At 36.5% G+C, this 22757-nt stretch overlaps 1 protein-coding gene across 2 annotated transcripts in view; it reads left to right on the top strand.

Moving 5' to 3' along the window:
* GRIK2 (glutamate ionotropic receptor kainate type subunit 2) overlaps nt 1-22757 on the top strand; it is a 723766-nt gene that overhangs the window by 491913 nt on the left and 209096 nt on the right. For both annotated transcript variants that reach the window (XM_068985543.1, XM_068985544.1), the window contains exon 10: nt 19062-19268. In XM_068985543.1, coding sequence (XP_068841644.1) covers nt 19062-19268 — 207 coding nt within the window. The remainder of the gene's footprint in view (nt 1-19061; nt 19269-22757) is intronic.

The raw sequence follows: 22757 nt of genomic DNA, 5'->3' as shown, positions 1-22757 counted from the left end.
TATATAAGGCTGAGCTTTTCTCTGAAAAGTGCTTTGAAGACATTTTAAAAATAGAAGCTGCACCATACAGCTTAATGTTTAGCAGAGTGCTTTGAAGTTATGCAGAACCATCATCTCTCAAATGACATCAGGCTTGAAATTCAGATAATAATGGACTGTTTGAGGGGATGTGACTTTCCATCTGGAGGGTCTGATAAACATTTACATCTATATATCTAGTCTCCATGTTATATAATTTCTGAAAGAAATCCTATAACCCGTAGTCCAGGTGACATCATCTTGGGTACTAGCATTCTCAATCAGGAAGGAAAAGCAGGTTGTAGAATGACCTTTTGACTGATGCAAACTTTAACTCTGTTCTCTAGATTTCAGCATGATTACTCCAGAGTCCCATTAATTCATTTTTCCCTCAGTTTCCTGCTAGGGTCAAGGCAAGGGAAGAGGGTAGTTTCCCAGAAATGTATTGGAGAATCTACCTAGTTGTCTAGTTGGCATGGAGTATGGACCTCTGAGCAAGAACTTCTGATGAGGAAAACAAAACATTCCTTTCAGCTGCGTTTAGGAGACCAAAGCTTCTTGGTTTCCTACAGTCTACATTTAGTGTCAATTCTTTCAAAATGATAGTCAAGTTTCCTCATCAATCGCCTTATAAGTGTATATTTTCAAGAATTATTTTTAAAAAGTCGTGAATTCTAGTCATGTGAGTAGGACAGCTTGACCACCCTGCCCTAGCAGCATACTGTTGCATTTTCTACCTCTAAATGAGAAAATATACTGAATTTTGGATCTACATACAGTTTCCCAAGAATCCATTCTTTGTTTTAAACAGAATTCATCATCAAAACCAGTCCTCTCTTTTCACTCTGCTTTTCTACAAATTATTTCTTAGGAGCTATCTAGAACATGCTTTATCTCTCAGGTAGAAAGGAACCCTTTTTGATGACGTGTTCATGCTCTTGCCCTAGTGTGTTTACACATTTACTGTGTGTGTGTGTGTGTGTGTGTGCTTAGTTGCTTCAGTCTTGTCTGACTCTTTGCAACCCTATGGTCTGTAGTCCACCAGGCTTATCTATCCCTTGGATTCTTCAGGCAAGAATATTGGAGTGGATTGCCATGCCCTTCTCCAGGGAACCTTCCAAACCCAGGGATTGAACCTGCATCCAGGGAACCTTCCAAACCCAGGGATTGAACCTGCATCTCACTCTTACATCTGCTGCAATGGCAGGCAGGTTCTTTACTGCTAGTGCCACATAGGAAGCCCTACACATTGTCTGCAACCTAGCAATTATCTTCCATACGTAATTTTCTGTACATATCTAAATTCCAACCCTACAACTTTCAGTGGGACTTTGATACTCTTACTTTTCACTGTCAGGAGTTTTTATATTTGCCCAGAACCTAAGAACTACTTTGGTAAAGAATTAGGAGAGGGGCTGCCACTGCCTGCTTTCCACAAATCTTGAGCTATATTTACTTTGGGAGTAGGGCTCCAGTAGGTCAAGAATACCAGATATTTCAGGCTGTGGGAAAAGTATGTTTGAACGCAGAAAACTGTAAAACCTTTGTGCTCAGTCATACCCAACTCTGCAACCCCATGGACTGTAGCCCGCCAGGCTCCTCTGTCTATGGAATTTTCTAGGCAAGGACTGGAGTGAGTTGCCGTTTTCTACTCTAAGGGATCTTACCTACTATTGTGTCTCCTGCATCTTCTGCACTGGCAGACAAATTCTTTACTGTGGGGCCACCTGGGAAGCCAGCTGGGAAGCCACCTGGTAGCCTGTGTTTGAAGATGCAGACATGTGAAAGAGCTTAGAGCATATGAATAACTACCTGTAAGTAGTCCACTCCCAGTGGAGTACAGCCAATGTGTGAGAGAAGTGGTGGGCAAGGTAGAAGGCAGGCAACAGCAGAGAAAAGGCCTTTGAAGGCCTCCTGAAGGAGTTCAGACTGTCTGCTATTCATAATGAGACAATTTAGAAAGATTTTAAGTGCATGTTGATAAAATCAACTTGAGATTTTAAAATTCCTTCTTAGTATTGGAGATAGAATTGTGTGTAGTTCATGAGATAGAATTTAGTGAGACTAGCCAAGAGCATATTGCAAAAGTAAAAGATGATAAGTTCCAAACTATGGCATTGTTCAAAGATAGGGGAAAGAAATGAAATTTCCAAGTCATATAGGGTGAAGAAAGGGGGATAAAGGGGAGTAATGGTTTGCAAGTTGGAGTTTAAGAAGAGGTCAGAGGTTAAGAGCACTTTTATTTTTCTGGTAAATATGGCTGGAAGCAGAACTGACATAAAATAGCAAGTTGGGATAATACAAATTGAATTTTAATTTTGAACATATAGCATTTAGTTTTTCTATGGTATATGATCTGGTTGGCAGTTAGACATGTAGTTCCATACCTAAAGAGAATGGTCTGGACTGGAAATCATATTTGGAATTATCAAAATAGAGGTTTGAATCATGAATATTGGTGATACTGTTCATGTAGAGAACTTGTGTGTGTTTTCTGTGAATCTATACCACCGAACATTTTTTCCTTTCCTAATGCTTTTGTTCCTTCTGTCCTGATCATCTGCTGTATTCTGTTTGGCTTGACGAATAATTATAAATTCAGGACTTACCAGGAATGTAAAGAGTCTGGGAGAAAAAAATATACTATCCTTTGAGTCAGACTCAAGAATCCCTCACACATATTGGGAAATTGTGGTTGTCAGATGACAATTATGAGACCGTCAAGACCAGTAAGTCCTGAATCACGGCAGATACTTCCAACTTAACTTCCCTTTCTGATTATCAGTGTCTAATATTCAGGTCCTGATCTCTGTGGTTTTGAACCACACTTGATTACTTTACACTGATTCCTAATTACTTCTCTTTATTTGAGACTTAAATGGTACTCTTAGTGACAAACTATATCCTAACTCTGCTTAACTCTACTACAGTAACTCAACAAAGAAAGATACAGAACTCTTTCCATGGTATAAACTCTTTCCATGTTTCATTTTCCTGGCATCACTAAAGTGAGTATTTTTTGCCTAGAAATCCAGGATGACACTTGATTCCCCTAGTTCTTACCCATTTATCAGTCAATGTATTTTATTTGGTCTACTACTCGTAAGGCATTTATGCCACTAATTAGTCACCTAAATAAAAATGAATACCATTAACTAGGATCTTATAAATTTTATGTTCTGAGTCCTCTTAGTTTTAGTTCTATGTAGTAATTAATTAAAAGAAATAACTCATTAATTTGTTTTCATCACTTTGTTTGAGTTAAACCCATATTGGTAAAAGAAACCAACTAAATGGATATTTTTTTAGCCACTTCATTTCAGAATAGAAAAGAAATGCCTTTGTCACACAGCTTTGGAAAGCATTTTATATTATATGGAGAATTTTTTATACTGAATTCGAATGTAATTAGAGTCAAAGGCCATGCATTTGTTCATGTTTGTAATAGCTTTGTGCTCTTAAAAAGAAAATCTAAATTTATATTTTCTCTTTGGAACTTTTAAATTTGCAATTGTTTGGCAAATATGATACTATCTGACCTTAGAAACAAAACACTGCTTTTACATTACAGCTTGCACTTTCTATGTGTGTAGCAATATATATATATTTTTTCTTTTGGTTACATCAGTTTTCCCAGGTGGTGTTAGTGGCAAAGAATCCATCTTCCAAAGCGGGAGACACAAGAGATGCTGGTCAATCCCTGGGTTGAGAAGATCCCTGGCATAGGGAATGACAACCCACTCCAGTATTCTTGCCTGGAAAATTCCAAGGACAGCAGAGCCTGGGACACTACAGTCCATGGGGCCACAAAGAGTTGGATATGACTGAGTACACACACACACACACACATTTGGTTACTTAAGAATGTTGGAGTATGCTCCACAATTCTGATAGGTATGTGATACAGGCACGCCCTACAATGACTCTGTGATTCACAGATTTTCAGAAATACTAAGTTAAGCCAAATTTACTAGGTTTTCTTATCACCAAGTCTTTAATAAATTCATATGTATCATGGATATCTCAAAGGGATGTGATTATGTAGAATTTCTAAATAGTTTAAATTGCAGAGTCTCTTCTAGAAAATAAAACTTGTAGGATAATTTTCCAGACAAATACACTGTGTACAAATACATTATATTTAAGTTTAATCATAATGATTTTTAGGTACTCGTTGATTTTTATGATGAAATTTATTTATGTATGCAAATCCTTAAATTACCTACCCCACCCATCCTCAGCAGAGGAGCAGATAGTTTCAATGGTTTGTTGACACTGGGTAACAGTTTAATACCTAACTAAGAAAGGGCTTTTCTGCAGATTGAAGGGACAAATGGAAGTCAGAAAATCTAGGTTTGAATCTTGAGTTGGCCACTTAGTGATGAGCTACCTTGGGTAAGTTACCATAATTTAATAATGAGGATAATAAAATAGTATGCAGATTAAAGCGTGTAGTAGAGATAAAAATTTGGAAAATATGAACATAGTTCCTGGTACAAAGTTATCAGTAAGTGATAACTTTAATGGGTATAAAGTAATTCAAAAATTAGTAAGTAATGAATAGTTCTCATCTTACTATTTTCCCGTAAGGCTTTCTAACATGTTTTTGAATATCTTCCTCTTAGAAACTGTTTTCCTCTTCTTCATTTCTCTTGCCTGAATAACTCTTAAGTGCTGTGCTCAGTCACTCAGTCCATTCCAACTCTTTGCAACCCTATGGACTATAGTCCACCAGGCTTCTCTGTCCAGGGAATTTTTCAGGCAAAAATACTGAAGTGAGTTGCCATTTCCTACTCTAGGGGATCTTCACAACCCAGGGATGGAAACTGTGTCTCTTCTGTGGCTTGCGTTGACAGGAGAATTCTTTACTACTGCACCACCTGAGAACAATTTTTTTTCTCCACATTTATCTAATTTATAGTCATTGTACAGTCCATTTTTCTGCTGCCCTTTTCTCTAGGATGATTTATCTGACTACTTTGAGACATTTTTACATCCGTTTAATGGGCCCACCTAATGGTCCTTTTATCTATACAACTTATTTCTTAGGCACTTCCATGAAAATTTGTATTCTTAGTTTGCATTTTCCTGTACAAGTTCTGTATTTTCAATTAGATTAAAAGGTGCTTAGGAGATGCACCATTTTCCTAAAGTATGGTATTTTCTTTTAAATGATGGATGCTCAATAAACATTTATTGATTACAAAAGGCAGCAGCTGAAAGTTATACTCACTGTTTATTGTGTAAAGAATAACTTTCAGCAGATGAATGCTGCTAACTGCTGCTAATCACTGATAAATAATCCTTATTGTACATGTTTTGCATGCATATTCAGAAACATTGAAAGGTTTGCCAGTATTTGATCAACTTTGGATGGGATAAGGGTAGAAACCCAATTAGTATTAGTTCTTCATTCTAATCCATTTTTTCTATCAGCGTATTTCAGCCTTTTTTGGAGAAGCATAAGAAGAGTTAGTGGATGGTTAACATTGGGTCCTCCTTTCTAAAACCAAAAAGTCTCCAACCTCTAATCATTTCACTAAATTATAAGAAACCAAATCCTAATGATTGAAAACTCTACTTTTTAGTGACTTAGCAAATCATATCGTCCTCCTTTTGGTTTGCTTTCTCTCTCTCCCAAACATGCATTCAAATTCATCTAATGTCTAAACAGTAAGAAATTACCTAAAAGTAGATTATTAAAGAAAAAAAAAACCCTTAACTTAATTTCCTGCATCAAAATTGGTTTTAGGTAGATGCTTAAAAATAATCTTAGAAAAGAAAATGCCATTCTAAGCAGGATATGAATTCAAGCACTGATGATCAACAGTGATTATATTGAAGTTGTATTTCAGAATTTTATAGGAATAAAGTCTGCTTCCTTACTGAGGTTCTCATGATATTAATTCCCTGTACCTTTCTTGTCCCACACTCTCTTTTTACTTAAATCATAAAAAGCTCTTTATTCTTTTCAGCATCTACATGAACAATTTTCTTGCTCTGAAATATTACCAGCTAGAGCACTTTAAGACAGTAGTTTTCATTGCTTACTGCATATAGGACCAGCTATACATTTCCACCCAAAATACAAAACAAAAATAAGACTCTCTTACTAAAAATTGATAATAATTTCAAAAGGGCACCAGTTGAATATTAAACCTAGCACAGATCTTCAGAGTTCTGGGTCCTGTGAAACTACACATATCACACACTCTCAAACTGCCCCAGCCATACATGACAATCATCTCGAAAGTTTTTGAAAAGTAATAATGCCAGGGTAGCATCCTAGATATTTGACTTCAGAATCTCTGGGGAAGGAGCATAGGTATCAGTATTATAATTTTAATTGTAAAATATTTAATTTTTATGTACAATCATTGCTGAGAACTGAATTCAAATGCTATTTCCATAAGATTTTTATTTATTTATTTATTTTTTGTGTTCTTTATTATTATTTTTTTATTTCCATGAGATTTTACATTTACTTATCTGTTAATTTGTCTTAGTCTCTATCTCTGTCTCAAGACTGTAATGTTTCTTAAGAATAGGTACCATGTTTTCTTAGTCTTATGTTCATGACACAGAACAATCCCTGCAGCTTATAGACATCTATTAAGCGGTTGTTGAATGACTGAATAAATGAATGGATAGAGTGATATGACTTGTTTATTCATTTTATAGATAATAAGGAAAAAATAAGATAAAAACAGACTTTTTGAAGAGATTCTGTTCAGTTCAGTTCAGTCACTCAGTCATGTCCAACTCTTTGTGACCCCATGGACTGCAGCACGCCAGGCTTCCCTATCCTTCACCAACTCCTGGAGCTTGTTAAACTCATGTCCATCGAGTAGGTGATACCATCCAACTATCTCATCCTCTGTCATCCCCTTCTTCTCCTGCCCTCTATCTTTCCCAGTATCAGGGACTTTGAAGAGATTGGAATGGAGTAAAATAAGAGATTTGAGAAATTATATCTAATAATTAATTTTCTCATAAACAAGGTGATTGACCCACAGAATAGGCCCTGTAATGCTGTGCTTAGTGGGAAATTTATTTTATTTATACTATTACTCATTAAACTTTCAGTGTTGAGAAAAAAAACAAATATAAGGAGATATAGGTTTTGCCTCTGTCTACTCATTGTAGAGTTTGGTACCCAAGCCTTGGCCCTCCTGAGATAAATACAATTTGAAGTAAGGATTTGTTCACACTTTTCACAACCGTTACCATTGATTTTCTTAAAACTCGAAAAAAAGATTTAATCTTTAGTAATCCCCCTGGCCAAATTCCATGCCCCTGTATAATCCTACAGGATGGGGACAAAAATTAAAAATATGTTTGCTTCACCTTGAAGCCTGACCATGACATTTCTAGGTGGAAAGCATCCCCCAGCTTGAAGGTTGGTGCTATTTCTCCTCTCAGGGAGCTGAGAGGTCTCCATTGACTTGAGCCTGATTCTCCCATAGGCAGGGGGGAGGGGGAGCAATGGAGGGGACGTCCATGGATAGCCATGTGGCAGCCCCTCTTCAACCTCATCACTAAGCATTTGCCAGGTGGGTTCCAGTGGATGCTGTTCCTGGAATCAAAGCATCCTGAGTCTGATCAAGCAAAACCAAAGCCTAGAGTCCTGGGAGTAGGTTCACAGGTCATCAATAAGCAGTGGACCTTTGGGGGCGGGAAGACTCTTGGTCTGTTTTAAAATTTTTTCCTGCAGAAGTGGAAACACTGTATTTTCATTTTAATTTATATTTGAAATGTATTTAGTTCATGAAGTACATCTGCTCCTTCATCTTGACGCTGTATGATCCTTTGTATGTAATGTATTTACATGTTAATTTGTTATGTCTATAAATACACAGGGTCTCAATAGATCAATGTAGTTAAAGGATGGAAGATGAAGATATACTAATCGGTTACTAGAAATACCTCATTCATCTGCAGGAAGAGAAGGAAAACATCATTAAAGTGAGGGAATGGTCAAGTCCTCCTTTCCCTGCAGACTCAGAAACTTGGAAGGTGTCTGGGGATAGCATGAAGGGGGTTGGGACTGTGGACTGAAGAAACCATACCAACTGATTGCTCAGTCTAGAAACTTTTCTAGCACAATATTACATGAGATGTTAACAAAGGGAACAGGAATCATTTCAAATAAACTGCTTAGCAATCTTCAGTCTTAAGGCAGTTAGTAGTATTTTAAACCTCTCTAACAAGATAAAGGAAGTCACCAAAAATATTTGCAAAATGGTCTAATTGTTGACAGCAAACCAAAACAAACTACTAATCAAACATACAAAACTTCAGGGACAACATGTTTGGTGGATTTGTACCCTTCTAGCAAATTTCACCTTGGGTTTGTTTTGTAAATGTTCTGTAAGAGGTATTGTCCACAGACTTCTAGGCTAAGCTGTTTTTACAAGAGATATTTATTTCAAACTGCTTGGGTGGAGAGGGAAAGGGACCTAAAACCTTCCTTACCCTACTTTTTGGAGTGCAGTTAATCCTGAATCTGCGAGCCCACTTCTGCCCTAAAATATTAAATCATTCTAATATTTTTATTAAACCCATATACTTCATAGTAAAGAGGGGCAGGCCTTTTAACAATATTGAGTAGGATACAAGGATCAAAACAAAAATGGAACAACACAACTCAAAGCACCCAAATTTGGCACATTTATCAAACTTGTAGTGAGAACAGTGTCTAGATTTGTATATCACTAAGGGATGCCCAAGAAATAGAAGTGAACTTTAACTTTTAAACTTGAAAAATTAGGCACCATCTATGAAATTGCACATTTTTAAAAGGTAGAGCTGTGTGTGTGGCTTCTAAAACGGAACGCTGGAAAATGCGTTTTGAATGGTTGTGTTCCCACAGTTAGGTGATAGTTCCTTGCTGGCGCTGCTTTGCCTGTGTAAATGTATTGACTCTCAATCTATGACTGCGATGTACTCAATAGCAGATCATCTCAAACCCTTGAGCACTCAGTCTAGTGAAGATGTTGTCATGTACAATAAAGAACTAGTTGGATTAACTGTGTGATGTTAACTATTATTAATAAATTTTAACATTTTTCAAATATATATAAAAAAAGTAATCACTCCTTAGATATGTCTATCATAGTTGAGAATTAAGGGAATGTATTTGTGGTGGAGGACTGTTTCTTGAATGTACTGTAGAGCTTGTTAGTGAAACTAGTGTTGTAAAGTAACAGACTGTTATTAGCTATTTGTGAGATCAAAGTAATGGAGAAGGCAATGGCACCCCACTCCAGTACTTTTGCCTGGAAAATCCCACGGACGGAGGAGCCTGGTAGGGGGGTCGCAAAGAGTCGGACACGACTAAGCGACTTCACTTTCACTTTTCGCTTTCATGCATTGGAGAAGGAAATGGCAACCCGCTCCACTGTTCTTGCTTGGAGAATCCCAGGGACAGGGAAGTCTGGTGGGCTGCCGTCGATGGTGTCACACAGAGTCGGACACGACTGAAGCGACGTAGCAGCAGCAGCAGCAGCAGCAGCAGATCAAAGTAATAGAATAAATGTAACTGTCCAGGCAGTTTACAATTCTGCCTTCTTCCCTTTCTGGTTGCACAGAGACTGAAGTCCAGCCAGAGGTAAAAATACTTAAAGTCTTTTTGGGTCTTTTCTGAGCCGACATCCTGCCACAGGCACATATGTGACTTTCTAGGTTTCCTTGAATATGCTGGGGTTTCTCATAACCCTAATTGTCCCAAGTCTCTTTCCTGAGCCTATTCTGTCCTTTCTATGCCAGACATTTTAGTTTATCTCTTGCTCCTGCAGTTTATTCTTGCCCAGAAGGTAGTGGCTAAGTGTATTTGCCTTTAATGCTTATGAAAAAACCACCCAGGAAGCAGCTTCAACCCTGGAAAGCTGCTATGTAGGCAAAACAAAGGCAAATCCTTGAGCTGATTCTTCAGGGAACCACCACAAGGGTAAAAGCACAGAACTACTACATTATTTGAGAATAGGTCCACAGTGTTCCCTGTGGGGCTGCGCAACCTGCATCAGGAATAGGTTTCCATTTTCAAGGCTGCTGCAGCGCTGGGGAGTGTCAGTAGTAACTGGGTAAATTGATATGCCACAGAGCTCTCCTATCAAAATTCTATAGTTTTCCTCTTCACAAAGCATTCTCTTGGTTGCTGCGAGTTTTTATTAGATTCCAGAGTTCTAAAAAATTGATTTTAAAAGAGTGTTGACACTTTTTGCCAGCCTAGTTGTTGCTTCTATGGCTGATTTTCTCTACCATGGTAAAGTTGAATGGTTACAAATGTATTGCCCACAAAGCCAAAGATATTTACTATTTGTTTTTTAAGAGACACTTTGCTGACCTCTGTTTTGAAAATTGGTATACAAAATTTGCATAAAAATATTTCATTAGTGCATGCATGATTGATGCGTTAGTGGATGAATGGATGGGTGAACAGTAAAACTATTTTACATTTGTATTTTAACATTAGATTATTAAATGTAGATATCTGCATGCATCTTATTAAACATCATCAAACAACTTATAATCTACTGTGTTAGAGAAGCATGATCATTCATTGATCATCTTCAGAGTTGCTGTTTTTACTTCTAGGTCACTATTCCATTTAAGAATGGTGATAGCCAGTTAAAATCAAAACATGCCTACTGAAAGCATATTTTAGTAATGAGAAACATCCTTAATGTTATAAGCTTTTTCTTCACATGTTTACATTATTCATTATGTGTTCTTACTCTATCCATGGATGTTGTTTATTTGAGCAATGAGATAAGTCATGGTAAGATAGTTACAGTGAGTTGATAACTTATTTGTTAAAGAAATATCCATATTCTTGGTATTGCTGTGTATGATACTGTTTTTTCATCCTTAATCTCCCTTTTGAAAGCATGATTCTTCATTTGCCTCCTTTGAGCTTCCAAGGGCCAGATGTTGAGTTTTGTTTTTTTTTTTCTCATATTAAGTTATAATGTCTATACTTTCAAAGAACTGACTCACCTCCCTCAGAAGCCAACTTCATCAGCATCATTTGTCCACTATTCATGCTGCCCAGTCATTAGCCTTTTACTTCTAATCAACTTTGTGGCACCCGCTTGATTTCCACATTCTGTTAATTAGGTTGTTCTCTTATTATTTATTATGTAATTCTTTCAGTATGAGGGCAGTGATAGGACACAGAGTATAGAGGTCAGAAAAGAGAAAGAAATAAATGATTCCTTGGGAAAATATAAACTATCAGTTTTAAGCTTTAATCTCCATAAGTTTAACATGATATTACTATTATACACATGTGTCTTTTTCATTTGGTTCATATGAATACTATTAAAAAAGATATTTTTTGCTAGCCCTTAAGAGGCATTAACAATATAAATATAAATTCATAAAATATAAATACTTCATAGGCAAGGATATTGTTACCCATAAACAAATGCAGTTTTATCTGGCTTCTGCAAACAAATTTTAAAAGAGTTTTGGTTATAAGGGTAAATTCTGAACCTGATGGGGCTAACTGAATATCCATTTCTGACTTCCCAAAGAAATGAATTGAGGATCATAGATCCTGATACACACCTGAATGTTCTAAGACACAGAGTCATGTTTCTCAAAAACGTACTCTCTAGTGATATTTTCTTCTGGTAATTAATGAATCAAAGTAGCCATTAAATGATACAGAATTATTTAAAATAGATAAAAACTTTAAATTCATCATTAGATTGAGAGTTCCATAAGGGCTGGGATTTTAGGTATTGTTTTGTTTTGATTTTCATTGTTAACCTGGAGTCTAAAGGAGTACATATCACAATAAGAGTTTGATATATGTTTGAATAAATAAATAAATTAGTTATTATTCTTATCATTGTAATAGTAGGGGATATTTTATACATATCATAGAAAATTAATTTGCATCTTAATATCTTTTTAAATCATTTAAGACAATGATAGTTCAAGTGTTAATACATGAAAAAGATCATTTATATCTTTTTAGATAAGGGCTGAAGGATATATGAGTTATACATTTAAAAAGTAGAAAATTTTATTATATTTAAATAAAACATTTTCTTCCCTTTAACCTTAAACATATTTTACTTTTTCAGAACTTCATTTTGGGTTTATTCTATGTCAAATCCCAGTCTAATACAGATAAAAATACGTGAGTTATTAGGTTCCTTAAAACTGGGGTTGATAGTACAAATGCTGACAAATCCTTATTACAGATGCCAGTGGAATGAAGTGCCTTTACCTCTAGCAAATGCTGATGTGGAGATTTAAGACTATGTGAAAAACTAGTAAAGTTGCCCAGGAGAGTTTTATCATATTATTCATTGAACTCAGTATATGGTACAGTAATTGCTTCTGGTATCATTTTTCTTTTCTTACACGAGGTTATTATTTATCCTTGTGCGGTGTGAAACAGAGAAAGAGTCTAAAGGAGAGTCATAACTCGATGTAAACTATCTTGTGACACAGTGTAGCTGGAGATAGGAATCACAGCTAGAAAAGAGTGTCTTACTTCTCAGAATTAAATATGGGAAGAATGATATTAGACACTGTGGAAACACATAAATACTAAAAAGATGCACTCAGACAACATATTTTTTCCTAGTGATATGAAAACCTGTTTAAAATATACATCTAAATAGGCTTTTTAATCTCACAGAGATCAACACATTTATTTGCCTATGACAGAGGTTTTCTTATTAGCTGATAAGTGAAGGAAATCAAATTAATAGGTAGGATGGTTACTACAAAAAGCTGGATGGGTGACATTTAAATAGCACAATAATTTTTGGAATATCTGCTCTGCTTTTGTGCCTTGTACATGTATGTCCTTTTGCCTTATGCACTTTTAAGTAATCACTAACATTTATCATATTCTCTCCAATGTTCAGGTAAGTTTGTATGAAAAGTATACCATAAATATTTTGGAGCAAAATTTTTAAATAGAGACAATCATGACTTAATAGTGTAAATAGGGAGAAAACATTTTTTAGACACTAGTATGTTGCTTCCTAAATCTGTTGGGCTGAAAATATGCTATTCTTACAAATTATTATATTTTATTTTTATTTATTTATCTGGCTGCACTGTCATACAGGATCTTAGTTCCCCAGCCAAGGATAGAACCTGTGTCTTCTGCAGTGAAAGCAGAGCATCCTAACCACTGGACAGCCAGAGAATTCCCTATTTTTACAAATTCTTCAAGTATTATGATAAAAATGTGTGTTTTTATTTGAAAAGAAAATAATTTATTATGTAGAAAATGAATTTTTAGGATTATATATTTACCTCTATTTACCAATTTTGTTTTGATTTCATTGTGCAATTGATAAACGTATTACCATTTTGCATGCAGTATACTAATGACTAATCCCAGTTGATTGAAAAAGTAATAATAAAACCAGACCATACATGTTAAGTTAGCTAATGAGCCCTGTATAATTATGCATTTGTATGCAGTTTGGAAACCATCACTGGGGACTATTTAATGTGGGAAGTATAGTAGAAAGGTAAGTGATTCAGTAGTCCATTGCCTAGGTTGTATGCTGGCTGTTGACCTTGGGCAAAACACTTAGCATCCCAGCCTTCAGTTTATTTATCTGTAAAATATAAAAATTAATAATGATATCACTGACCTCACTTGCCTGTAATGAGAAATGAATAAATTAATCCAAGGAAAAGCTTTTAGAACAGGAATGGGCAGTAATTAAACACTTGGAAAATGTTAGTGCTGTTACTTAGTGTCTGGAGCTTGAAAAATGGTCAACCTGTGGACTTTTAAATAAAAATAATACACATTTGTTAACTTATAAATCAGAAACTGACTGCAACTGAAGTATGAATTTGATAATTTTTGTACCAAAATGCTTCTTTGTCCCGCATTCCACCAGCCAGAAATGTTCTCGCTGTTCCTTCCTCTTAAGGGGAATATGATATATTCTCAAGTCCCGAAACCCCTGGCCATCGGTTAGGAACCTGAAGATTTGTTACCACCTTCTCCAAACCCCATAGAACTTAGCTGTCTTATAAGATGTTTCCTTCAAGTTCAAGTTGCCTTGGATTCCCCAGTTGACCATAACAGTCCATTTCCATTCAGTTCATTACACAGTCATTTATTTGCAACCCTGCTATGTGCCTGGTGATGTTTGGTGCTTTTGATGCAAATCTGCCATATAAATGGCTCCTATCTTGCCATATAAATGGCTCAATTCTAGTTCAGAAGATATATATGTAAATCAGCACTGTCTACTCAATATGATAAATATTATGGTAAAAATTATTGTGGAGCAGCAGAAAAAGAGCTAACGGACTGCCTGAACTGTGAATACCTAGCACAAGAAAGCTGTTCAGCTGCAGGGCTTCCCTCCTCTCCCCAGGTAACAAGGGCATTTAACTTATGATCCATGGACATGTGTTATCCAACTTTAAAAATTAGAAGGCCAGGAGGTGTAGAGAGGAAAATGAGTATAATATCCCTAAGGGTGGAAGAGGACTATATCTGTCAGATTTGCAGCACTCTGTATCCCTGGGAAATACATTTTATACATAATCACATAGTACAAAAAAATTAGTGTGTGCACGCTAAGTCGCTTCAGTCAAGTCCAACTCTTTGGACTGTAGCCCCCGAGGGACTCTGTCCCTGCGATTCTCCAGGCAAGAATACTGGAGTGGGTTGTTATGCCCTACTCCAGGGGATCTTCCCAACCCAGGGATCTAGTCCGCATCTCCCGCATTGAAGGTGGACTCTTTACAACTGAGCCACCAGGTAACCCCATATAAAATTAGACAGGATCCTAAATGTACTTTTTACCTTTTGGTAAGCCCAAATATCTAACTTTGAATTTAATTACATATTAATTTCTGATTTCCATGTATTTTAACTAATTCCATTTTAAAATGCACCATATGTGAAAGTGTGAAGTTGCTCAGTCGTGTCTGACTCCTTGCAACCCCATGGATTGTAGCCTACCAAGCTCCACCACCCATGGGATTTTTCAGGCAAGAGTACTGGAGTGGGTTGCCATTTCCTTCTCCAGGGGATTTTCCTGACCCAGGGATTTAACCCAGTTCTCAGATTGAACCCGGGTCTTCCGCATTGTAGGCAAATGCTTTACCCTCTAAGACACCAGGGAAGCAGCATATCTGGGTTTTCCACAAGTTACCTAAATGGTTTAGAAAGAAATATGAGATTGTGGGAAAGTATGCATCTCGGAATTTAGAAAACCTGAGTGCAAATCTATCCTTTGACTCCTCTTAGGTGTTCTTTATGGAGAAGGCAATGGCATCCCACTCCAGTACTCTTGCCTGGAAAATCCCATGGATGGAGGAGCCTGGTGGGCTGCAGTCCATGAGGTCGCTAAGAGTTGGACACAGCTGAGCAACTTCACTTTCACTTTTTACTTTCATGCATTGGAGAAGGAAATGGCAACCCACTCCAGTGTTCTTGCTTGGAGAATCCCAGGGACGGGAGAGCCTGGTGGGCTGCCGTCTATGGGGTCGCACAGAGTCGGACACAACTGAAGCGACTTGGCAGCAGAAGCAGCAGCAGGTGTTCTTTATTTCTTCTCAGCTGTATGGCCTGGGAAAATTAACCTCTTTGAAAAATGACAACAGTAAAAGAGTCCTAATGAAACTCAGTTGAACCATGTGAAAAGATTCTCAATATCATCTTTCCGTAGAGAATTGTGCAATAAGGAAACATTGAAAAATTACTACATACCTGTTAGAATGAATAAAATCCAGAAAACTGACAACACAAATGCTGTTGAGGGTGTACAACAACAGGAACTCTCATTCATTGCTGGTGGTGAACTCCAACTGGTACAACTAATTTGGAAGACATTTTGGCAGTTTCTAGCAAGACTAAGGCAATGGCACCCCACTCCAGTACTCTTGCCTGGAAAAATCCCATGGACGGAGGAGCCTGGTAGGCTGCAGTCCATGGGGTCGCTAAGAGTCGGACACGACTGAGAGACTTTACTTTCACTTTTAACTTTCATGCATTGGAGAAGGAAACGGCGACCCACTCCAGTATTCTTGCCTGGAGAATCCCAGGGATGGGGGAGCCTGGTGGGCTGCCGTCTATGGGGTCGCACAGAGTCGGACACGACTGAAGTGACTTAGCAGCAGCAGCAGCAGCAGCAGCAGCAAGACTAAACATACTCTTGTATGATGTAACAATTGAATGCACCTCTGTTTATCCAAATATGTTGAAACTTATATCCATACAAAAGCCTGCGTGTGAATGTTTGTAGCAGCTTATTCATAATTGACAAAAGTTGGAAGCAACCAAGATGTCTTTCAGTAGGTGAATGGATCATCAAACTGTGGTACATTCAGATAATGGGGTATTATTCAGCACTTGAAAGAAATGAACCATCAAGCCATAAAAGATTTGGAAGAAACATAAATGTATATTACTTGGTGAAAAAAGCCAACATGAAAAGGCTACATACTTATTATAGTATTAATCCAATTATATGACATTTGGAAAAGAGAAAACTGCAGACAAAAAAGATTAGCAGTTGCCAGGGTTTAAAGGAGAGGGAGGGGTTAATAGGTAGAGCACAGAGGACTTTTTGGGCAGTGAAATTATTCTGTATGTTGCTATAATGGTGAACTACATGTCATTATATATTTGACAAAACCTATAGAAAATACAATCCTAATATAAATTGTGGATGTTCCCTGATAATTATGTATCATTGTAGGCTTGTTAAAAATAAGTGTATCAATCTGGTGGGGGATACTGGTAAAGGAGGAGGCTTGGCATGCATGATGGCAGGGGGTATATGGGAACTCTGAACTTTGCATTTAATTTTACTGTAAATCTAAAACTGCTATAGAAATAAAGTCTATTAGATTCCATGGAAAATTATTGCATCTAAAATAATGAAATAATATTAAGCTATATCTGCTACGTTCCTTTTGTTGAATTCTCAAAACAACTTAAAAGCATTGTTGAATCAACTTAGAGACAAGAAAACTGAGTCTGAAAATTAATTTATCATTTATACAATTAATATTTTCTTTGCACATATTGTGTGCCAAATATTGTATTAAGCATGGAGATACTATTATGAATCAATCTGGATGTTATATTCCAGGGAAGTGAGATGTGGAATAAAGTGCTGATCTTTGAGCAGGACTTCTTTTACACACTGGAGCATCAGAAGAGCAGGAAAGTTAAAGTGTGTAAGAAACAATAGGGATAAGCCAGGTCAAAGGAGATGGGAAGAGAGGTGGAATTAGTCTTGTTTCTGAGATGAGTATGGGCAAGCTGACACATTGCTGTTGGTCCAAAAAGTCTTTTGGTGTGATGGCCCTCATGAGATGACTGATATTCTCCAGGGGTTGAAAAGAGGGTGATTGCTTGCTAAATGGATTGGCATGGGAGTCTCCTAAACTTTTTCACTTTGCAACATCTTACTCTAGAGAGAAACTTCCAGAGGTGTTGTACTGTCAAACAGTAAGTAGTAGAGCCAGTTGCACCCTAGTTTAGTTGCAGGACAATCCGTCGTATCATGTTCCACCCACTTCCAATAAAATATGCTGATACATGGATTTTCTTAGCGCTTAGTTAAACACAGTATTTGATAGGGCCTGCTTTGCAAACCCTTATAAGATTTGGCTCCTCACTTGCTCTTCATTGGGCTTCCCTCATAGCTCAGTTGGTAAAGAATCCACCTGCAATGCAGGAGCCCCCAGTTCGATTCCTGGGTCAGGAAGATCCCCTGGAGAAGGGATAGGCTACCCACTCCAGGATTCTTGGGGTTCCCTTGTGGCTCAGCTGGTAAACAATCCACCTGCAATGTGGGAGACCAGGGTTCCATCCCTGGGTTGGGAAGATCTCCTGGAGAAGGGAAAGGCTACCCACTCCAGTATTCTGGCCTGGAGAATTCCATCGATATATAGTCCATTGGGTTGCAAAGAGTAGGACATGACTGAGCGACTTTCACTTTCACTTGCTCTTCATTTTTACCGTATTCAACTAATTCCCTCACCTACCTACTACATGTGACCTCAATCATATTGATAGCTGTGGTCCTCTTCCGGGTACACTCTAGTGTCATGTTGATCTCAGGGTTTTTACTGCTGCGTCCTTGGCTTGAAATGCTCTTCTTTCAGATTTTCAAATGGCTAGACTCCTTCTCATCTTTTAAGTTCTAGCGCATGTTTCATCTCCTCAGAAAAGGTTTCCAGACATATTACACAATTTTGTCTTCTCATCTTGCAAGTACCTTGATATTTCATTCAATGTCTTATTGCACTACTTTATGTTTTTATACAGTTGATTAGCATCAGAAGGAATGGGTTCTGTTCATTTAGGCATTTATTATTGGTTTCTTATTCTATATCATAAACTTCATGATTCAGGAATTATATTAGGTACTCAATAAAATGTTGGATGAATGAATAATCACTTGATATGTGTTAGTTTCTTCTCTATACTCTAAAGTAAGCTATTGTTTTTTCTTTTATAATTATAATAGTAATTTTGATAGTTCTTAGAACAGAATGAGATAAAGAATGAGATAGTGTATATATAAGTGCCTAATTCAGTTCTTAGCTCGTGATAGGCAATTAGATAATGACTTTTTTCATTCTTTTATCAATAAATCTCACTAAAACAGTGTACTGGAAATTAATTATAATTCAAATTAGGATATTGTAATCATATATTGTAATTAAATATAATATATTGAAATTATATCTTTGTATATTATATAGTATATACATTTTATATATTATTTATCATATGTTATATAAGATGTGGTATAATATATATAACATAATTTTATTATAAATTGTGTTGATGTTATTATATTTAAATATCTCTTATGAGACATAAGTGTTCTCAAAGTAATATGCCTTCTTAGTTAATCACATATGCCTATGCTAATCACAATGAGAAAAAAATAAAGTTGACTGCTTTAAATTAATGTGGAATTTTCTATCTTTACCAACTTATTACCAAAGTTATAATTTTTGTAATAGCTTCATGATTAACTGACACTTCCTCCCTTCATGTTCACTGTTTCCAGGAGGAACCCTATGTTCTGTTTAAAAAGTCTGACAAACCTCTTTATGGAAACGATCGATTTGAGGGCTATTGCATTGACCTCCTCAGAGAGCTATCTACAATCCTTGGCTTTACATATGAAATTAGACTTGTGGAGGATGGGAAATATGGAGCCCAGGATGATGCCAATGGACAATGGAATGGAATGGTCCGTGAACTAATTGATCATGTAAGTCCCTTTTCTCATTATTGCTACCTTTGGAAGATTTCTATTAGACTTACGTTTTTTTGATGGTCAAGGGCTAATAAAGTCAAAGAACAGTGATGTATTTTAAGTGTTTACTTTTTCAATAATGTTATTCAAAGTATATATTTTTGTCAAGCATAAAGAATATAAGGGATGAATATAATTCTATTAGAGACATGTGTCTATCTTAAATTAACTAGTAGTTAGTGGTTTAATATCTTGAAGTTTTGGTCTTGATTTGTAAGATGGAATTCAGTTTTTTAACAGTGAATTTCTTTTTCACTTTCATAATATTAGCTTTCTAATCAATGGAGAGAATAGGTGGTACAAATTCTAAATTTCATGATAAAAATTTTTTATACTAAGATAAGATACTTATTGTCTTTAAAGATGAAAGTAATCTGTACAAAAAATCTAGAATCAAATACTATATAATAATAAAGCAAGAATATTAAGCCTATTAAAGCAGAATGACAGATATTTTATTTATTTTTTCTTTTTTAAAAATTTGTTTATTTTAACTTAAGGCTAATTACTTTACAATATTGTAGTGGTTTTTGGCATACATTGACATGAATCAGACATGGGTGTACATGTGTTCCCCATCCTGAGCCCCCCTAGTTATTTTATTTTTTAAGAAATAATTCAGGCATTTATTCTTGGTCAAGAAAACATTATTTCATAATTTGTCAGTTGGCAGTGTTAATTAATTCATCTATTTGAAAAAACTCTTTTAAACATCATAACATACTATTTGACTATGTGTTTTGTAACATTTAAGCATATTTTGACATTTTCCTTAATATTAAGGCACATAATTATTGTAAAGAATTCTGGAAAGTTATTTAAATAATTTTCTTTAAAAAAACATTGTGAGTTGTATCCTAAATAAAAATTCTTACTTAATAGAAGTAGCAAATATAGGCAATTTTCAAAACATTTTGAAGATACTTTGCCATTAATTACAAAGTTCATCATCAAGAAAGAGAATAAAGGAGATCTGTCTAGCTATCTACCTATCTCTCTGTCAAGAAAGGGGTATTAGACAATGGTTAGGAACAGATTACCATTTTAAAAATTCCTTTTTCTTCAAAGTGAAGTGAATGAAAGTTGCTCAGTTGTGTCCAACTCTTTGCGATCCCATGGTCTATAAAATCCATGGAATTCTCCAGGCCAGAATAATGGTGTGGGTAGTCTTTCCTTTCTGCAGGGGATCTTCCCAGGTCTCCTACATTGCAGGCAGATTCTTTACGAGCTGAGCCACAAGGGAAACCCAATTTTCTTCAAAATTTCAGTATATTTATTTTAGTGACTTGGAATTTACTCTGTAAGTTCCTGAACTCCTAGACTTGAACAATTATTTCTCACAAATTCTCCTTATATGGGACATTTATGTTTTATCTTTGTAAAATACATTAGAGATGATGAACATATACATGATTTGGGATTAAATATAAAACCATAAAATGTATGTTCAGTTCAGTTCAGTCACTCAGTTGTGTCCGACTCGTTGAGACCCCATGAATCCCAGCATGCCAGGCCTCCCTGTCCATCACCAACTCCCAAGTTTACCCAAACTCATGTCCATGGAGTCAGTGATGCCATCTAACCATCTCATCCTCTGTCATCCCCTTCTCGTCCTGCCCCCGATCCCTCCCATCATCAGGGTCTTTTCTAATGAGTCAGTTCTTTGCATGAGGTGGCCAAAGTACTGGAGTTTCAGCTTTAACATCAGTCCTTCCAATGAACACCCAGGACTGATCTCCTTAAAGATGGACTGGTTGAATCTCTTTGCAGTCCAAGGGACTCTCAAGAGTCTTTTCTAACACCACAGTTCAAAAGCATCAGTTCTTTGGCACTCAGCTTTCTTCATGGTCCAACTCTCACAACCATACATGACCACTGGAAAAACCATTGCCTTGACTAGACGGACCTTTGTTGGCAAAGTAATGTCTCTGCTTTTGAATATGCTATCTAGGTTGGTCATAACTTTCCTTCCGTTAGTTTATATTAATATAACAATAACTTTCATAAACCTAACTCAAGCTGGTTTAAGTAATTTACTGGTTTGCATCTCTGTGGAGTCTAGAGGTAGTGTGGCTAGATTTGGAATATTAATATTTTATTTCTCTTATCTTTTGCCTCAATTTAGTTCTCACTTCCTTATATTTGTCTAACACTTAGACATGTGCCTCTCAATAGGTGACAGCAACAATTGCTACCAGCAGTTCTAGATTAACCCTCTAGGTAGAAATATAGCACCTGAAAGGTATAATTTTATCAAAAACTCCAAATTCAGTTTCATTTGTCTGACCTATGTGTGTGTGGGTAGTCACTCAGTCATGTCCAATTGTTTGCACCTGTTTGGAAGGGTCCTCAGTCCGGGGGATTCTCCAGGCAAGACTACTGGAGTGGGTTGCCATTTCCTTCTCAAGGGGATCTTCCCAACCCAGGGATCAAACCCACATCTCCTGTGTCTCCTGCATTGCAGGCAGATTCTTTACCTGCTGAACTATTGGGGAAGCCCCTTCCTGGCCTTTGTGAGTGCTAAGTCACTTCAGTTGTGTCCAACTCTCTGTGACCCCATGGACTGTAGCCCGCCAACCTTCTCTGTCCATCAGATTTCCCAGGCAAGAGATACTGGAGTGGGTTGCCATTTCATAAACTAAATTCTGTGCCAGTTATCCAATTCAGAGGCAAATGGTATTCTCGTTGATTATTCTAGGCATATACTCACAAGAAACTAGGAGGTAGGGTCAATATCTTAATTAATTATTAATTAATTAATTTTTTGGCTGCATCTGGGCTTAGTTTCAGCATGAAGGATCTTCATAGTTCCCCCTGGGATTTGTGGGACCTTAGTTCCCTGACAAGGGATCAAACCCACTCTCACTGCATTGGAAGGTAGATTCTCAACCACTGGATCACCAGTGAAGATTAAAACCATATAGATTTAGAGTTGGGAAACTGGGTTTTCAGAAGAAAATTAGGTTGCTTATACTTGAAGAAAGTGGGCTGAATGCTATACAGACCAATACAAGGAATATTCACTATAGATTTCTATGAATAACTAACTTATGGAAGACTTTTATTTTAGTCAAAACACAAAAATGTTATATCATCAATGCCTTTATGCCAAACCAATCCCTTTATGCTTTATATTTGTCATGTGTGCTTAATGTTCTTTTATTTAAGTTTTTTGAGATTCAAAATTGATAAGAAGTTTTATGTTTCTTAGATTTATTTTTTCTTGATTTTGTGCCTATATGTTTCTTTAAGAGAACTATAAAGTAGAAAATGAAGGTTGGGTTATAGGAATAGAGCTGTGGCATAAAAGATAATAATACATCAAATGAAGGGATAGTAAGGAAGGTTTTATTATTTGACATTTATTCCTCAAAAAGTATTTTTGGTATTGAGTTGAGACCACTGATGCAGCTTTTAAGTTGTTTAATCATTTATCCTCAGTGT

This window comes from Capricornis sumatraensis, chromosome 13, assembly GCF_032405125.1.
Source record: "Capricornis sumatraensis isolate serow.1 chromosome 13, serow.2, whole genome shotgun sequence".
Taxonomy (NCBI): Eukaryota; Metazoa; Chordata; class Mammalia; order Artiodactyla; family Bovidae; genus Capricornis; species Capricornis sumatraensis.
The sequence above is the reverse complement of the archived record's forward strand: the minus strand, read 5'-3'. Positions and strand labels throughout refer to the sequence as shown.